At 35.2% G+C, this 19,831-nt stretch overlaps 1 protein-coding gene across 1 annotated transcript; it reads right to left on the bottom strand.

Moving 5' to 3' along the window:
* Positions 1 to 8,550: 8,550 nt before the first annotated feature.
* Positions 8,551 to 19,414, bottom strand: LOC133791266 (uncharacterized). Its single transcript, XM_062229197.1, has 3 exons — positions 19,407 to 19,414; positions 18,413 to 18,858; positions 8,551 to 8,833 (listed from the first exon to the last, which is right to left on the bottom strand). The coding sequence occupies exons 1-3, from the start codon at positions 19,412 to 19,414 to the stop codon at positions 8,826 to 8,828; spliced, it is 462 nt and encodes a 153-aa protein (XP_062085181.1). The 3' UTR covers positions 8,551 to 8,825.
* Between the last annotated feature and the right edge of the window lie 417 nt (positions 19,415 to 19,831).

Raw genomic sequence — 19,831 nt, 5'->3', positions numbered from 1 at the left:
TGTAAATTATTATACTTGGACAATTAACTAGAGAATTTTTATACTTAATTCTCAATAATCAGATTTTGATCTTAGAATACCTAATCCCAAGCCTTGCAGTAACTTTCTAAAGTTTTGGGACCAAATACCACTTTTTGTCCCCTTTGGTTACAAATTGGTAACCATTAGTTACCAAAAAACAACAAAGCATGCATGCATGCGCACGTGCACAAGCCTTCATCAATGGCTTCCTTGTGCACGGCCAAGAATGGAAAACACTCTTCATGACCAGTTTCGAGCCATAGGTGCCTCCCACAACGTTCACTGCATCGTCCCGGCACCACCATGATCCTCACCTCCGACCACCACCACCGGCGGTGGTTGGTGAAACATATGGTCAAACATGGCTTCCAAGCTTCGGCCGTGACACCCAAATTCGTCATTGTTGGAACCCAACCCCAAGGCAACTTCTAATACACCTCTAGAACTCTTAGGGGTGTGGAAAAAATACTGAACACGTAACGCCCTGGCTACCCCAGGACAGTTACGGTGAACAGTGAACCGGAAATTTGACTCGCTACCCAAGTCCCTTAGTTAAAAACGTGATCTAGGTGTTATTATTAGGTTAAGGTGGAAACCAGTAAAAAGGAAAGGGTACATTTCATTAAGTAAAAAATTAATATAAGAAAATATAGAAGAAAATGAATTAGTAGATATAATAAAAGAAATAAAACTATATAGAGAAGTAATAACAGGAAAAGAATTATACTGTAATGACCCACTAATCTAGACTAATTGGACCATTAACGAAACTATACATAAAACTTACATTTTTACAAAAATACCATAATTTATTGAGTAACTTGAAAATAAGAGTTATTTACAAATAAACAGAATACTAAGAAGGATTTTGGGATCCCATTGTCTTTAAAACAAAACAAGATTTAAAATAAAAGACATTACATAATAATGCGGAAAATACACATAAAAACCATAAAAACATAAAAGGAGACTATATCCTCGAATCGAATAACGCTCGGCCCCTTGACTCCATTCATCATCGATACACATTCTCCAAGCGTCACGAATCTTTCTGCCTCTAAACTTATTTTCCTGCACATAAACAGAAAGGAGTGAGCCTAATGCCCAGTAAAGAAAATCTAACACAAAGTCACATACATAATTTCATAAGAAAACATAAAGACTTAACATAAGACATATAACATACACTTATTATAATGGCCATTATTACTTGGGGTCCCATAGACTAAACAAGCATATGCCCATGGGATTAGTGGGGTCCTACTAGCTAAGTAGGTCATATGCCCATAACCCATTTGGGGTCTTGTTAGTCATATGGGTCATATGCCCAAGCCTACAAACATACACATATATCATAACACTTTTAATAACATAAAACATATAGATAACGTAATCACATAACATGTTGATTCTAGCCTATTTCCTTACCAAAGTTACCGAGATTATGGACTGAGTTGGGATTGTTGGAACACTCCTAAAACCATAAGAAAGAGTAAGTCTAAAGAAAGGAGATGAAATGAAAGAGATGGAAAGACTAAACCATAGAAAACATACTTACCAACTTATATGCTTAAAAGCTTGGATTCCCTAACCAAAATAAGAATAAGGTTAGGGGACTGAGTAGAAGGTTTTGAGAAAGGAAATAACATAAAAATACAGAAAAGAACTAGAGTTTTGGGTTTACCTCAAAGATTGCAAGATCAATCTAACCTTCACCGAAATACTATAGAACTCACTTCCCAAAGTGTTTGATAAGCTTATGATGTTTAAGCTTATAGTTTTTCCCCAAACCAAGTGTTTACACTCTCACACTCACTTAACACTAGCAGCCTCTGAACTTAGAGCAAATGGTGAATAATGGCTGGGTACTAGGTCCTATTTATAGATTTTGGGAATGAAAATATCTTGATTTTACTTGAATAAAAATAATGGCTTTTTAGGTGAAAATCATTTGAATAATCGTTCAGCAGAGGCTAAAGACTCGTTCAGAAGATGCTGGACTGTTGAAGGAGTTTGAATGGCTGAAGGGAAAAGAATTCAAATGTATTTGAATTCATGCTGGTGGAGGCGATATATCGCCCCCTATAGGCGATATATCGCCTGGACCTTTGTTCCCGAGGCGACCGTGCATCGATTCGTGTTTTCCGTATCTACGTGCTGCGATATATCGCCCCCTATAGCTGCGATATATCGGCATACGCTGAATATTTAAACACGAATTTACACATTTTTAGCTGAGTTTGAATGGAGTAAACAGCCTTGACTAAGCCATCAACGTGCTCAAAGCTGCTGACTGACCCTATACATTCAAACTTTTACCCTTATTTAATTTAATCCTCAAAAATACTTAATCCTTAATTACCATTCAAAACATGTGCTTAAAATCCTATTGGTTGATGTCTAAACCTTATAATATAATAATATAATTCTTAATATCAGACACATTAATCAAACCTTAGGTTATACTTAATATTCTTAAACTATAGGTTAAACTTAGAAAATCTATAAGTACTACTATGAGTGTCCAAATAACTCCCGGTCTGAACCAAAAATCCAAAGTAACAAGGATAACACTAAATATACTATAATACTACTAACAATTAGCTAAGTAAAGTTCTTGGACTCTACAATTCTCCCCTACTAAAAAGAATTTCGTCCTCGAAATTTACTTACCAAATAATTCCGGATACCGGCTCTGCATGTCCTCTTCCAACTCCCACGTTGCCTCGCGTTCAGAACTATTGCTCCATAGGACTTTAACTATAGGAAAGCTCTTGGACCGTAACTGCTTCATCCCTCTATCTAGGATGCTAACCGGTCGTTCCTCGTAACTTAAGTCTTTCTGGAGCGCTATGGTATCGTACTTGAGGATGTGAGATGAGTCTGACACATACTTGCGTAACATCGAGATGTGGAAGACGTTGTGACTATCGGCTAGTGCTGGCGGTAGGGCTAGTCTATACGCAACTGGTCCCACTTTGTCCAATATCTCAAAAGGACCTAAGAATCGGGGACTGAGCTTGCCTTTCTTCCCGAACCGCTTGACACCCTTCATAGGAGATATCTTCAGGAAGACTTGATCTCCTACTTGGAACTCCACATCGCGTCTCTTGGTATCTGCATAGCTTTTCTGTCGGCTTTGAGCAGCAAGCATACGCTGTCTAATAAGCGTTACTACTTCTTGAGCTTGCCTAACAGCTTCGGGCCCTAGAAGTTGCCTCTCTCCTACCTCGTCCCAGTGCAACGGTGATCGGCACCTTCTTCCATATAGCAACTCATAAGGTGCCATCTCGATCGTCGACTGGTAGCTGTTGTTGTACGAGAACTCGATCAGCGGTAAGTACTTGTTCCACGATCCTCCGAAGTCGAGTACACAAGCGCGTAGCATATCTTCTAAAATCTGAATCGTACGCTCGGACTGCCCATCTGTCTGAGGATGGAAAGCTGTACTAAGACTTAACTTAGTACCCATGGCTTGCTGTAAGCTTCTCCAAAATCTTGACGTAAACACTGATCCTCTATCTGATACTATCGTCTTGGGGATTCCATGCAATCGTACAATCTCTTGGATGTAGATGTCCGCATATTGGTCTGCCGTATAAGAAGTCTTAACAGGAAGAAAATGAGCCGACTTGGTTAGTCTATCTATGACTATCCAAGCAGAATCATGCTGCTTATTTGTCTTTGGCAGACCCGTCACGAAGTCCATGGCTATATCGTCCCACTTCCACTCCGGTATGCTAAGCGGTTGCAATAATCCTGCAGGCCGCTGATGCTCCGCCTTCACTTGCTGGCATACCAGACACTTAGATACATACTCCGCTATGTCCTTCTTCATCCCTGGCCACCAATAGACTGTCTTGATGTCATGAGTCATCTTGGTAGACCCTGGATGAACCGAGTATGGGGTGTTGTGCGCTTCTTCTAGGATCGTCTTCTTAATACTTTGATCGTCTGGCACGCATACCCGATCCTTATATCTCAATAAACCTTGACTGGATATTGAGAAATCTGTAGTCTTGCCTTCTCTGACTGCATCCATGTGCGTTGCTAGTGAATCATCATGTCTCTGACCATTCCGTATGTCTTCTAGCAGATTCGATTGGATAGACAAGTTAGCCAACTTGCCTACAACCACTTCTATTCCGGCACTGATAAGCTCCTGTTGCAGTGGCTTTTCTATTCCGGATAAGGCTGCTAAGTTCCCATAACTTTTTCGGCTAAGTGCATCGGCAACTACGTTTGCCTTCCCCGGGTGGTATAGGATTTCGCAGTCGTAATCCTTTACTAATTCCAACCACCGGCACTGCCTCATGTTAAGCTCCTTCTGAGTAAAGAAGTATTTTAAACTTTTGTGGTCCGTATAAATCTCGCACCGTTCTCCGTAAAGATAATGGCGCCAGATTTTTAACGCAAAGACCACCGCTGCCAACTCCATATCGTGAGTTGGATAGCGTTGTTCATACTCCTTTAACTGACGTGAGGCGTAGGCTATCACCTTGTTATTTTGCATCAGTACGCATCCCAGTCCTAACTTGGATGCATCACAATAGACAATGAACTTGTCGTTGGGTGTTGGGACACTAAGTACTGGAGTTGAGCAAAGCTTATCCTTAAGCAACTGGAAGCTTTCCTCACACTTATCATTCCAGTTAAACTTTTGTTGCTTCCGGGTCAAGTTGGTGAGTGGAGTGGCTTTCTTAGAAAAGCCCTCTACAAACTTTCTATAGTAACCTGCTAGCCCTAAGAAGCTTCTTACTTCTGACGCGTTCTTTGCTCTAGGCCAATCCTTCACAGCCTCTACCTTCGATGGATCTACTGCAACTCCGTCTTTCGATATGATGTGCCCGAGGAACGCCACTTGTGAGAGCCAAAACTCGCATTTCTTGAACTTCGCGTAGAGTTGGTGCTCCTTCAATCGCGTCAAAATCATCCTCAAGTGTTCCTCGTGCTCCACTTCATCCTTGGAGTAAATTAAAATGTCGTCGATGAACACAACGACGAATTTATCCAAGTAGTCCTTGAAGACCCTATTCATTAAGTCCATAAACGCGGCTGGCGCGTTAGTAAGACCAAAAGACATAACCAAGAACTCGTAATGTCCATAACGAGTCCTAAAGGCTGTCTTAGGAATATCTTCCCCCTTTACCTTGAGCTGATGATACCCGGACCATAAATCGATCTTAGAGAATACAGTCGCGCCTCGGAGTTGATCAAACAAATCATCAATCCGAGGTAGCGGGTATTTGTTCTTAATCGTTACTTTATTCAGCTCACGGTAGTCTATGCACATGCGCATACTTCCGTCCTTCTTCTTCACGAATAGTACCGGAGCTCCCCATGGTGAATGGCTTGGCCTAATGAAACCCAAGTCTAGGAGTTCTTGTAGCTGTGTCTTTAACTCCTTGAGTTCCGTAGGTGCCATCCGGTATGGTGCCTTAGAGATAGGCTCGGTGCCGGGTACTAATTCTATCGTGAAGTCTATTTCTCTAGTTGGCGGCAATCCTGGCAAGTCATCGGGGAAAACTTCTGGAAATTCTTGTATAACTCGAACATCTCCAACTTTGAGTGATGTCTCCTTCTCCACATTCGTGATGTTGGCTAAGAATGCTTGGCATCCTTTCTCCATCATTCTCTGAGCTTTGAGAGATGACACTAACGGTGTGCGTAGTCCTAAAGCTTGTCCCATGAAGCACAGTTTCTGGCCGTCAGGAGTATCGAACATCACCTTCTTGCGTTTGCTGTCGATCGTTGCGCCATGCCGTGCTAGCCAATCCATGCCTAGTATGACGTCGAAGTCTTTGATCACCAGCTCTATTAGGTCTCCTTCTAGTTCCTTGTCCTCAATCTTGATTGGTACGCCTTGTACAATTCGTGATGATAGAACTACTTTGCCCGAAGGCAACTCGGTTGCAAACCTAGTTCTAAATCTTTCACTAGGTTTGTCTAGTTTATCTATCATTCCTAACGAAATATACGAATGGGTGGCTCCCGAATCAAATAATACATGACATAATTTATTGAGGATGGAAACCTGACCTGTGACCACCTTGTTGCTAGCATCCGCCTCTCCTTGGGTTAAAGCAAAAACCCGAGCAGGAACCATCTTTTCGTCCTTCTTTCCTTCCGGCTTTTGCTGAGGACAGTCTCTTTTACGATGCCCTTCTTGACCACAGTTGAAACACTCCTTGGTGTTGGCACGACATTCTCTGGGGTGCTTCTTCTGACATTTGGCACATGGCGGGTATTCCACGTAGCCCGACCTATTTCCCCCATTACTTGGTCGTGCCATTTTATTGTTGTCGGCTTGCTTGTTGTCAGGATGCCTTCTCTTATGTCCGTTACCGTTGTTGTTGGACTGACTGTTGCTGGACTGATTGTTGTTCCGACTGGCTTGAGGTTGGCTCTGCTGCCTAGGTTCCGGCTTGCTGGCTTCTTCTTTGCTCACGTTGGCTTGCAACCTTTCTACTTCAATTGCCGTCTCAAGAATGTCGGCATATGAAGTGTTTCCCGGGTTTGCTAGTTTAACCCCTATCTCGATCTTCGGGCGAAGTCCTCTAACAAACTTGTTCACCCTTAGATAGTCGGTTGGAACCAACTCTGCTGCGAACTTCGCTAAGCGATCGAACTGACGAGCATATTCCGCCACTGTTAAGTTCCCTTGCTTCAGATTGGTGAACTCCTCAACTCTCGTAGCAAGCACTGCTGAATTGTAGTACTTCTTGTGGAAGAGCTCCACAAATCGGGTCCACGTCATAGTGGCAGCATCGTGGGATTGCTGGACCAAATCCCACCATATCCTGGCATCTTTCTTGAGTAAAGATGAGACGCAGGATATGCGGTCAGCATTATTGAGGTTCATGTGGGCTAGGATTGGCTCCACATTCCTTAGCCATTCTTCTGCTTCAAAGGGGTCCGTAGTCCCTTCGAAGTTCGGAGCATGCTGCTTGCGAAACCTCTCGTACACTGGCTCCATATGCTGTACAGGATAAGGAGCGTAGTTCGTCATAGGCCATCCCCCATACGGACCAACTTGTTGGGGTGCTAGAGCCATTTGTTGTAGCTGCGGCTGCGGTTGCGGCGGAGGCTGAGGCTGAGTCTGCGCATGTTGACGTTGTTGCTGCAAGAGTTCCTCGACTTATTGTCGCCATCTAGCGATTTCCACGATGTTGTCAGCTGACGGTGTCGGCGCGTTGCGGCTAGTAGTAGCACGCACTCCTCTTCTGCGAACTGGAGGGCATCATTGGTCGTTGGAACAACGTTGGAGACGTTTCCGTTGGTGCGTGCAGATCTTCGAAGCGACATCTTCACCAAAAGTTCTAACAGTCGAGAACTTGTTAGAACTTACCCTAATAGGCTCTAAGGCAAAAATTTATTCTAAAACAAACATATCTCGGACTTATTTATTATGACTTCTTATGAAAAATTACATAGGTCTTTATTTATTATTAGAGTGGGTTTCTATACTTAGAAAAACAAGTCATCTTTATTTTCTAAGTGTGTTTCTAATCATCCTATATAACTTAATTCTCAGGCTCGAAACTTATCTTTGTTCCAAAGTTAACCATATTGAGGGAGGGCTGGGATCAGTAAAATCGTTCCCACTACTAAGGCCCCCTAACTCTCAATAAGGAAACTTGGTTCATTGATTTGTATCCACCCTCACTGAACTTAGTCATTATTCATTTTATTTATTACTTATTATGATTGCGAAAATAAAATCAAACTCATATATGATGATAAAATAACATGAATTTAATTTGGAAAAATAATTTTCACTTATTATAATCATAAATAAAGAAAGAAATAAAACAAATAATGAAAAACTAGCTATTCTAAAAAAAATCGGGATCTTCTACATCCGATCCTTCATCTAGCATATCATCATCTATCTCCTTATAATCATCATTGTCTTGAGCTTCAAAATTTCCTCGGGGAAGATTCAAGAAGATCCTATGTTGTTGCTCATTAGTGAATTGAAACTCTAAATCATAGGTGAACTTAAGTATGAGAGAATAATATCTTAGGGCTGCTTGTAAGTCATCATCATTATTTATATTCTCCCATATTTCTTCTAAAGTTAAAATTGCTGAAGGAAAATCTTTTAAAAGCCTAATTACTAGGACATATTGTTCTGCAGCTCTCATCATAATTTGCTTAGACTCTTGAAGGTGACCTATCTCTTTGTGGAACAAGATCAATCTTCGAGTGATCTTTTCTAGTGCTCCTACGGTGTTTCTTGGCTCCCTTATTCTTTTTAAAGCCTTAATGGCTCGGATATCCTCATTGCTTAAAGCTCCGTTCATTCTTAACTGAAAACATAAACACTAAAGTTGTTAACTATACACATAGACAAAGTAACTTGTAACTTGTAACTTAAACACTTACTTGGCGGTCCGATTCGGAGCTTTGAGCATGTGTATCGAGGAGAACTTCATGCGAAGGAACCATTTGGCTCTGATACCAACTGTAATGACCCACTAATCTAGACTAATTGGACCATTAACGAAACTATACATAAAACTTACATTTTTACAAAAATACCATAATTTATTGAGTAACTTGAAAATAAGAGTTATTTACAAATAAACAGAATACTAAGAAGGATTTTGGGATCCCATTGTCTTTAAAACAAAACAAGATTTAAAATAAAAGACATTACATAATAATGCGGAAAATACACATAAAAACCATAAAAACATAAAAGGAGACTATATCCTCGAATCGAATAACGCTCGGCCCCTTGACTCCATTCATCATCGATACACATTCTCCAAGCGTCACGAATCTTTCCGCCTCTAAACTTATTTTCCTGCACATAAACAGAAAGGAGTGAGCCTAATGCCCAGTAAGGAAAATCTAACACAAAGTCACATACATAATTTCATAAGAAAACATAAAGACTTAACATAAGACATATAACATACACTTATTATAATGGCCATTATTACTTGGGGTCCCATAGACTAAACAAGCATATGCCCATGGGATTAGTGGGGTCCTACTAGCTAAGTAGGTCATATGCCCATAACCCATTTGGGGTCTTGTTAGTCATATGGGTCATATGCCCAAGCCTACAAACATACACATATATCATAACACTTTTAATAATATAAAACATATAGATAACATAATCACATAACATGTTGATTCTAGCCTATTTCCTTACCAAAGTTACCGAGATTATGGACTGAGTTGGGATTGTTGGAACACTCCTAAAACCATAAGAAAGAGTAAGTCTAAAGAAAGGAGATGAAATGAAAGAGATGGAAAGACTAAACCATAGAAAACATACTTACCAACTTATATGCTTAAAAGCTTGGATTCCCTAACCAAAATAAGAATAAGGTTAGGGGACTGAGTAGAAGGTTTTGAGAAAGGAAATAACATAAAAATACAGAAAAGAACTAGAGTTTTGGGTTTACCTCAAAGATTGCAAGATCAATCTAACCTTCACCGAAATACTATAGAACTCACTTCCCAAAGTGTTTGATAAGCTTATGATGTTTAAGCTTATAGTTTTTCCCCAAACCAAGTGTTTACACTCTCACACTCACTTAACACTAGCAGCCTCTGAACTTAGAGCAAATGGTGAATAATGACTGGGTACTAGGTCCTATTTATAGAGTTTGGGAATGAAAATATCTTGATTTTACTTGAATAAAAATAATGGCTTTTTAGGTGAAAATCATTTGAATAATCGTTCAGCAGAGGCTGAAGACTCGTTCAGAAGATGCTGGACTGTTGAAGGAGTTTGAATGGCTGAAGGGAAAAGAATTCAAATGTATTTGAATTCATGCTGGTGGAGGCGATATATCGCCCCCTATAGGCGATATATCGCCTGGACCTTTGTTCCCGAGGCGACCGTGCATCGATTCGTGTTTTCCGTATCTACGTGCTGCGATATATCGCCCCCTATAGCTGCGATATATCGGCATACGCTGAATATTTAAACACGAATTTACACATTTTTAGCTGAGTTTGAATGGAGTAAACAGCCTTGACTAAGCCCTCAACGTGCTCAAAGCTGCTGACTGACCCTATACATTCAAACTTTTACCCTTATTTAATTTAATCCTCAAAAATACTTAATCCTTAATTACCATTCAAAACATGTGCTTAAAATCCTATTGGTTGATGTCTAAACCTTATAATATAATAATATAATTCTTAATATCAGACACATTAATCAAACCTTAGGTTATACTTAATATTCTTAAACTATAGGTTAAACTTAGAAAATCTATAAGTACTACTATGAGTGTCCAAATAACTCCCGGTCTGAACCAAAAATCCAAAGTAACAAGGATAACACTAAATATACTATAATACTACTAACAATTAGCTAAGTAAAGTTCTTGGACTCTACATATACGAATTAATATTTAGTAACGATATAGAACATTTAATATATAAACTACAAAAACAAGGAAATATCGGAGACAGTATGAAAAATTTAAAACTAAATGATAATCCAATATGTAAATTATTAATAAAAAATCCAGATTATAAAATAACTGGTCAAACACTAAAATTTAATCCTACAGACATAGAAGATCTTAAGGATCATATTGACGAATTATTAAAAAATAAATTTATTAGACATAGTGACTCACCACATAGGATTCCTGCTTTTCTAGTAAGAAACCATAGAGAAATAGTTAGAGGAAAAAGTAGAATGGTAATAAATTATAAAAGATTAAATGATAATACTGAAGATGACTCTTATAATATTCCTGATAAAGATGTTTTAATAAATAAAATACAAGATTGTAGAGTTTTTAGTAAATTTGACTTAAAATCAGGCTTCTACCAAATAAAGATGACAGAAGCTAGTATTCCCTGGACAGCCTTTGTCTGCCCACAAGAACTATTTGAATGGTTAGTAATGTCAATGAGACTTAAAAATGCCCCAGTAATATTTCAGAGAAGAATGGATAAAATATTTTATGAATTAAATTATTGTTTAGTATACATTGACGATATTCTAGTATTTAGCAAAGATTATAAGGAACATGAGTATCATTTAAAACAAGTTTTAAAAAAATTTGAACAATATGGTTTAATCATTAGCAAAAAGAAAATGGAATTAGAAAAAGAATATATAAAATTTCTAAGATCCGAAATAGGAAAAGGAAAAATAATATTACAAGATCATATTAGTAAAAAGATACTAGATTTCCCTGAAAAGTTTGAAGAATTAAAAAGTGTTCAGCAATTTCTTGGATTATTAAATTATGCTCGTCCATATATTAAGAATTTATCAAAATTACTAGGGCCATTATATAATAAAACCAAACTTAATGGTCAAAGGCACTTCAATATTGAAGATATTAAACTAGTAAAGAAAATTAAAGAAGTAGTAAAAACATTACAAAAATTATCCCTTCTATTAATAACTGACTATTTAATAATAGAAACAGATGGATGTGATAAGGAATGAGGAGCAGTATTAAAGAAAAAACCTAGTAAATATTCTAATAAAGATACTGAAAAAATATCAAGATATGCTTCAGGACCGTATAAAGAAAAAAGTATTAATGCCGAAATAATGGCAATCGAATATTCTTTAGATGCTTTCAATCTTTATTTAATTAATAAAAAAGAATTTACTATTAGAATAGATTGTCAAGCAATAGTAAGCTTCTATGAAAAAATGAGGCAAAATAATAAAAAACTAATGACTAATAGATGGACAAAATTCCTTAATAATTTTATTATTAAAGGATATAATCCTACTATTGAGAATATTAAAGGAAAAGATCATTATTATCTCGATTAATTTATAATACAGATGGACCGACAACCATTTCATCCAAGAATGTATAGGCCTGGAATACACCCAAGAGCCCAAATGGCAAACAAGCAAGCAGTAGACAAAATAATATATGGTCAGCCAATAGAAAAAGGTGAGGCAATATCTTTCGGAGAATTAGTATTACATTGTTATGGCAATAGTGAAACCAAATATATCCCTCACAAAGCCATTAGTAAATAACAACAATGTTTATTAGATAATCTTCATCATGCCTATCTATTTAATAATCCTAGATATTTCCAGGCAGTACTAAAATGCCTAGTAGAATATTTTCAAAGTAAGAAATTTTTTTATTATTATTTAGTATTTCGAGGGAAAAAACCAGGATTATATAAGTCTTGACAATCAGTAGCCGAAACAGTAAACAAATTTAATAATGCCCTTTGGAAAAGGCAAGTAAATTATGAAGAAGCCACTAAAGCTGCTATTATGTATTGGGGTCTCAATTATTATGACGAGACAAAAGATAAGGGGAAAGAAAAAGTAACTGAATTAAATTGCCCCAATTGATTTATTATAATAAAACAATAATAGAGAAAAAATTAGTAAACAAAATTAAAAAAAGAAAATGAAGCCTGCTGGGAACAAATTACTAGTCTTAAGCTTCAAGTGGATGCCTTTCGACATCAGCTTCAGCAGCAGAGCACTCCATCTACCGCCAATCAAGTAACCATGCCCACTAAAGACCTACAACTTCTTGTCAATAAAGTTGTCGAAGAAAAAATGAAAGAATGGAATAGTCAATTCGATGGGACCTACGACGCAGAAGATTCTGTCGACCGACTTGGACTTGTAGATCCTACTATGGGAAGCACTACAATTTAAAAGTCTGATTTAAAGATAAGATGCTCTTTTCACAAAAACCAAAGGTAGCCGCCCATGTGCTACGCATCTTAACTTTTCAGAAAAAACAAAATCCCATTAATACGCAACATTATCATCTTATCCTCATTTTAATAAAATAATAGAGGATACTTTTTTATTTCAGTATAAATAAACTAAGGAGTCTGGCTTGTGGACTCACTTCTTTTCTTTTTAAATCTTATTCTCTAAACTCAGAGAAACCTCTAAGTCTTGAAAACCATTAAACTTAGCCTTCTCTTCTATTGTATAATATTTTATAAGTCTATCAACAAAATGGGTTACCATTGCTAAAACACATTGCGATAGTAGAAGGGGAAGGTGAATCTTTTTTCAGAAATTTCAAGTTTTCTCAAGGATCTTCTATCAGGTATTTAAATTGTTTCAAAAGGATAAAGGTATTGGTTATTGCATATAATAGGATCTAGACATTGTTTCATTAAACTTGTTTATGCCATTGATAGGCTTGTTAAAAGTTGTGTTGAAGTTCACCCTAGATATGAATATGCATAGATACGTCACATTTTATATGAGAAAATAATAAATTTACATGATAAGAAGATTTTTCAGGAGAATTGCAGTTTCAGTAAAAATATTCCATCCACCCTCTAGTATCATATGAATATAAAGTTTATTCTCAAAACCCAAGTCTTTTTCATATCTATAAGAACAACTATTTTTATAATCAATTATAAACTATATATAAGAAGTTATTATAAACTAAAAATACCGGGAATCTATGAACGTACCTAGAGACATGGAAAAATATACCAATAAACTCTGTCAACTCAGTATAGATAGTAATAATATAGATATATTAATAAATGAACTAAAAGAAAGCTTAGATAATCAGTTTGATAATTTATCACAAAATATAGTAAATGCTTTTGACGAAAATCATATCCAGTTATTAAACGAAGAATATAATATTAGCTATAAATTTATATCTGGTCAAATAACTTTATTAGAAAGTATTAAAAGTGACGTTTTCAAAAGTAGAAATCAGACAGTCATAATTATTACTGATTATTAGCCTACATCTGATATATACAACGTATTCAACTACTAACATTTTAACATAACATAGCCTACTATACTTGACTTATCTATATTTGACTTATCTAACTATATAATATATATTATTATATACATATTTCACTTATACGTATTAATCTTCTAACACTATAACATAACATTTATTACCAGTCTACTATATTTGACATATTTAATTATATAATATATACTATTATAAACATATATGTATTAATCTTCTAACATTATAATATAACATTTATTATAGATCTACTATATTTGACATTTCTAACTATATAATATATATTATATTATATTATATAGTTAGAAAAACTGTATAAGATATATTATATAGTTAGAAATGTCAAATATAGTAGATCTATAATAAATGTTATGTTATAATGTTAGAAGATTAATACATATATGTATATAATAGTATATATTATATAATTAAATATGTCAAATATAGTAGACTGGTAATAAATGTTATGTTATAGTGTTAGATGATTAATACGTATAAGTGAAATATGTATATAATAATATATATTATATAGTTAGATAAGTCAAATATAGTAGGCTATCTATGTTATAGTGTTAGAAGATTAATACGTATAAGTGAAATATGTATATAATAATATATATTATATAGTTAGATAAGTCAAGTATAGTAGGCTATGTTATGTTAAAATGTTAGTAGTTGAATACGTTGTATATATCAGATGTAGGCTAATAATCAGTAATATTTATGACTGTCTGATTTCTACTTTTGAAAACGTCACTTTTAATACTTTCTAATAAAGTTATTTGACCAGATATAAATTTATAGCTAATATTATATTCTTCGTTTAATAACTGGATATGATTTTCGCCAAAAGCATTTACTATATTTTGTGATAAATTATCAAACTGATTATCTAAGCTTGGTATCAGAGCTTAGATAATCAGTTTGATAAGTCCCGGCTTGAACCAAAATCCATAGTGATAAACATACTATAACTATTACTTCTATCTAATTAGCTAAGTATATATTCTGGGACTCTACAGTTTCTTGTTCCCAAATATCCCCGCTTTTGGTAAGGAAAATATGATAGATTTTATGTGCTTATATGTTATGATATATATATGTTTATGTTATGATATGTATATGTATAGTATGTCTTATAGTCCTTGGGCATATGACTTGTTTAAACAAAAAGCCCCAGGAATATGTTTTCAGTCACTTTGGCACATGCTTGCTTAGATAAGCAAGCCTCGAGAATTTATGATTGGGTATATGACTTGTTAAGATAACAAGCTCTAAGAATGGATGATTGCGCATATGACTTGCTTAGATAAGAAAGCTCCAAGAAATTTTATTAGGCATATGACGTGTTTAGCTAGCAAGCCCCACAAATTTGTGGGCATATGACTTGCCCTTCATAGACGACCTCTGGCAGCTAAATTACAATTTAAACGAGATTTCGTTGAGATAAAGGATGACGAGGTAAGATATCTTATTAAACTATATATTCGCAATATAATATTATATACATTAATAAGGTTTTCTGATATATAGATATAATTAACAATGAGCATTTAAACTAACTAATCTTAAAATATTTTATTATCGTAGACAGTTTATGATGTTGACCTAGATGAAAACGATTTCGATGATGACCCTAACAATACAACGATTGTACGCGGCGCTGCCCGTCATGGTGTGTTGATAGTCGGATTTGATACCAATGCTGATGGAGTTGGCTACCATGAGATTTTAAATTGGTGGAAAGGTTGGGGAAACAATGGATATGGAAGAGTAAAGAGGAATTCATCAACAGTGTTAACGGCTTACTATCCAATCTTAAAGTTGAATAATTAAAGTATAATTTCTAAAGACTTATTACTTACAAACAAACTATTATTATATATGTATAAACTAAATACACTTTTAGAATATATCATAATATATTAATGTTATTATTTCATACATCTTTAGCATAAAACTACTCTTATGTCTTTTACTAACTATTCTTCCTTTCCTATTTCTTGTATTGTTTGCTCCTGCTGAAAAGGTGGTCGTAATTTAGCTGTTATGTGTTTCGTGTTTTAGAGACTTTTATCTTCTAAATTAATTACTGTCTTTATGAACTTTCCATGTTGCTAGTACGTACTTTTGTTCCTTGTGTTTTATGTTATGCTAGCACTTTATGTTTATCTTAATGCAAGTACTCTATAGTTTGAGACACTCATTATAAAAAAAAAAAAAAAACGGTTATTCCCTTTTGGCTTTTATTAATTTTGTACGAGTTTTTGAGTAAGCTAATTAAAATCAGGGTACTATATATATATAATAAATATATATATTTGAGTTTCATTATTTATTTTGATGAAATGTCCTTGATCGAGGAGTGCCATAAAAAATTATATACTTTATAGTTAATTAATACACATTATAAAATAATATGATCAATACTCTGCTATGCATGCACCAAGAGTTGTGCTGTATATAATGGACATATATGCATTTTCTTATATTATATCTCAATCATTAAATAGTTTGGGTCATTTAGCTTCCTTTTGGTATAACCACGTTGGCCTACAATAGTTTAGGCCATTTATACCAAATGGCCCAAACTATTTAATGGTTGAGATATAATATAAGAAAATGCATATACATATATATATATATATAAAATATACAATTTTTTATGGGACTCCTCGATCAAGGGCATTCCATCAAAACAAATAATAAAACTCAAACTATATATATAGTTTACTAAAAAATAACCTGACTCAAATTAGCTTACTCAAAAAATAATACAAAATTAATAAAAACCAAAAGAAAATAACAGTTTTTTTTTTTTTATAATAAGTGCCTCAAACTATAAAGCACTTGCATTAAGATAAACATAAAGTACTAGCATAACATAAAACACAAGAAACAAAAGTACGTACTAGCAACATAGAAAGTTCATAAAAACAGTAATTAATTAAGAAGACAAAAGTCTCTAAAACATAAAACACAAAACACAAAACACACAACTAAATTACGACCACCCTTTCAGCAGGAGCAAACACTACAAGAAAGAGCAAAGGAAGAACAGTTAGCAAAAGTGATTTGTAATTAATGATTTAAGACATAAAAGTAGTTTTATGCTAAAAATGTATGAAATAATAACATTAATATATTATGATATATTCTAAAAGTATATTTAGTTTATACATATATAATAATAGTTTGTTTCTAAGTAATAAGTCTTTAAAAATTATATCTTAATTATTCAACTTTAAAACTTTAAGAATAGATAGTAAGCCGTTAGCACTGTTCATGAATTCCTCTTTACTCTTCCATATCCGTTGTTTCCCCAGCCTTCCCACCAATTTAAAATCTCATAGTAGCCAACTCCATCAGCATTGGTATCAAATCCGACTATTAACACACCATGACGGGCAGTGCGGCGTACAATCGTTGTATTGTTAGAGTTATCCTCGAAATCGTTTTCATCTAGGTCAACATCATAAATTGTATGCGATAATAAAATATTTTAAAATTAGTTAGTTTAAATGCTCATTGTTAATTATATCTATCTATCAGAAAATCTTATTAATATATATAATATTATACTACAAATATATAGTTTAATAAGATATCTTACCTCGTCATCTTTTATCTCAAAAAAATTTCGTTTAAATTGTAATTTAGCTGCCAAAAGTCGTCTAAGAAGAGCATTTATAATTTTATTTTCTAACTTAGAACACGCAATAACTTTTGAGATTATTGTAAACATAATCCCACTGTCATAGAAATATATATTTGTGAACTATGGGAATATATATATAAATATATATAACAATATTATTAATTATATATACCTTTGGTGGTTGTACCAGTGGATATCCATCTTTTCCGATGACATATTCTCCATCTTCTCCAACGACTAATTGAGGATTATATTCTCCCGTGAACCTCTATTCGGCTTCAGATTTGATGCCATTTTTCATTATATATTCAAACGTCTCTCTCAAGTTGTTACCAACGCATCCTCGTTTTTCTTGACAAATAATCTACTAGTTGTTGAGCAAAAAGCTGGATTTTTTTTGTTATGTTATGTTTACCAGAATCAAAACAGAGAAAAACATTGACTACATGAGATCTTTGTTTCTTCTTACTCCACAGTCCACACAATAGAATAAAGGGGTGTTTGGCAAAATATTCTCTCCTTTTTCCATAGTAACTTTCCATAAAATTATCAAAGGAATGCTATTTTACAAGTAGCATTAATTTTCACCTTACTCATAGTATAAATTTCTATGAGTTCTTCCCCAGGTAATCCTTGACACATAAAATAATCTGAATATACAATTCTTTTCAAAAGCAAGTACCTTTAATTTTAGTTTTAATTTCAATTTAAGAAGCCAAAAATCATGTACTAGAAACCAAGCTCATAAAGGAGAAAACCCTCCTAGATCATAAATGTTTACCCTTCAAAAACCATCAATCTACCAAACTTGGTTTTAAAAAATCCAAACTTTTGTATGAACAAGGTCACCCACTCACTCCTGATCTAAAACACAGTACATAGAACACAAAAACTTCTTAAAAAATCCAACCAAATCAACAAAGCAACCCCAATTTCACAGATCCCCAAAACCATAAAAAAAAAATGCAGAGCCATGAAAGAAGAGAAGCAAAGATGGTACCTGCAGAAGAACCCACCAACAAAATCCTCTGCCCGAGGAGATGGTCACGAACCCAGTTGCAGACAGCAATAACATCTTTGATTTCAGAGAATCCGGTGAGAGAGGCTCTTCCGGTGGACTTTCCGGCGCCTCTCATGTCCAAGGTGACAGCTTTGTAACCGTTGTCAGCTAAGCCAGAAGCTATTCCCCTCAAGAGGGCTTGGCAGCCACCCAAGATAGAGAAGGGGTGGACCAAAACAACCACCAGACCATCATCGTCTGTGATCTCTTCTTTGGGCTTAAAAGCCTTTGTGTGGAGTTTTACTCCATCACTGGTTTCCACTGTACTTGATTCCACTGTGTGGTTTGATATGAGAGAGAGAGAGAGAGAAGAAGAAGAAGAAGTGAGTTGTGTTGTACTACTTTGTGTTTTAACCGTTGATATGCCATGGTCATGGTGGGATCCTCTGTTTTGAGCATACTTTAATTTTGTACAACTTTTTTTTTCTAATCATTGTACTATGTGATAATGAACGACAAAGGAGGGAAACTGACTCTTTTTTTTTTTTTTTTTTATTTGTACTTTGTAATATTTTTTATAATTTTTGTAAAATGATTTTTATATAAAATTCGACTAGTATTGGTATTGACCACGATTTTGGCCAACGACAAGTAGACGTCAAAACTACAATGAACCTTCAAGAGAAAAATACGACACAGATAATTTTATAGTAGTTCAGCCCCAATTTATTGGTAATAGCCTAATCCACTTGGAGTTGTGATATATATCATACACTTAAGATCAGATGAACTTGAGCCAACTGGGTTTCTTAAGTGTAAGTAGGAAAATACATAGTTTCTCTCTCTAAATTTCTTAGAAAATGCCCAAGAATCCCCAAGTAACAGTCCCAAACTAGAGAGATTTTTTCAGTCTCCAAAAATCAGATCCCCTAAATGATGCCATGAACCATTTATTTATAGGCTCATGGATCGTACATAAATATCTCCATTTTACCGGGTCATTTGTTCTTTCAACAGACTTTAATTAATAAAATATAAATAAATCTAATATTACAACAATATGGCTATTATTCCCGGATATCCGAGAGATTCTCGCGCAGGTATGACCGATTCTTGTTGATGTCGTTGCTGGGATCTTTTGCGTAGCCCTGCTCTGTTTAGTAAGTCCACATCACACCTTGGAGGAAAACTTAAGGGCCAAAGCACTCCACTAGTCATCCAAACACATGACTGGGCAGACAAGCACATGACTGGTCGGTCATGACACTTGACTGGTCTAACATGGCACATCTCTGGAGTAACATGACACTTGACTGGTCGGACAAACACCTCACTGGTCGGACAAGCACATGACTGGGCAGACAAGCACATGACTGGTCGGACAAGCACATGACTGGTTGGTCATGACACTTGACTGTT

Source organism: Humulus lupulus, chromosome 7, assembly GCF_963169125.1.
Source record: "Humulus lupulus chromosome 7, drHumLupu1.1, whole genome shotgun sequence".
Lineage (NCBI taxonomy): Eukaryota > Viridiplantae > Streptophyta > Magnoliopsida > Rosales > Cannabaceae > Humulus > Humulus lupulus.
The sequence above is the reverse complement of the archived record's forward strand: the minus strand, read 5'-3'. Positions and strand labels throughout refer to the sequence as shown.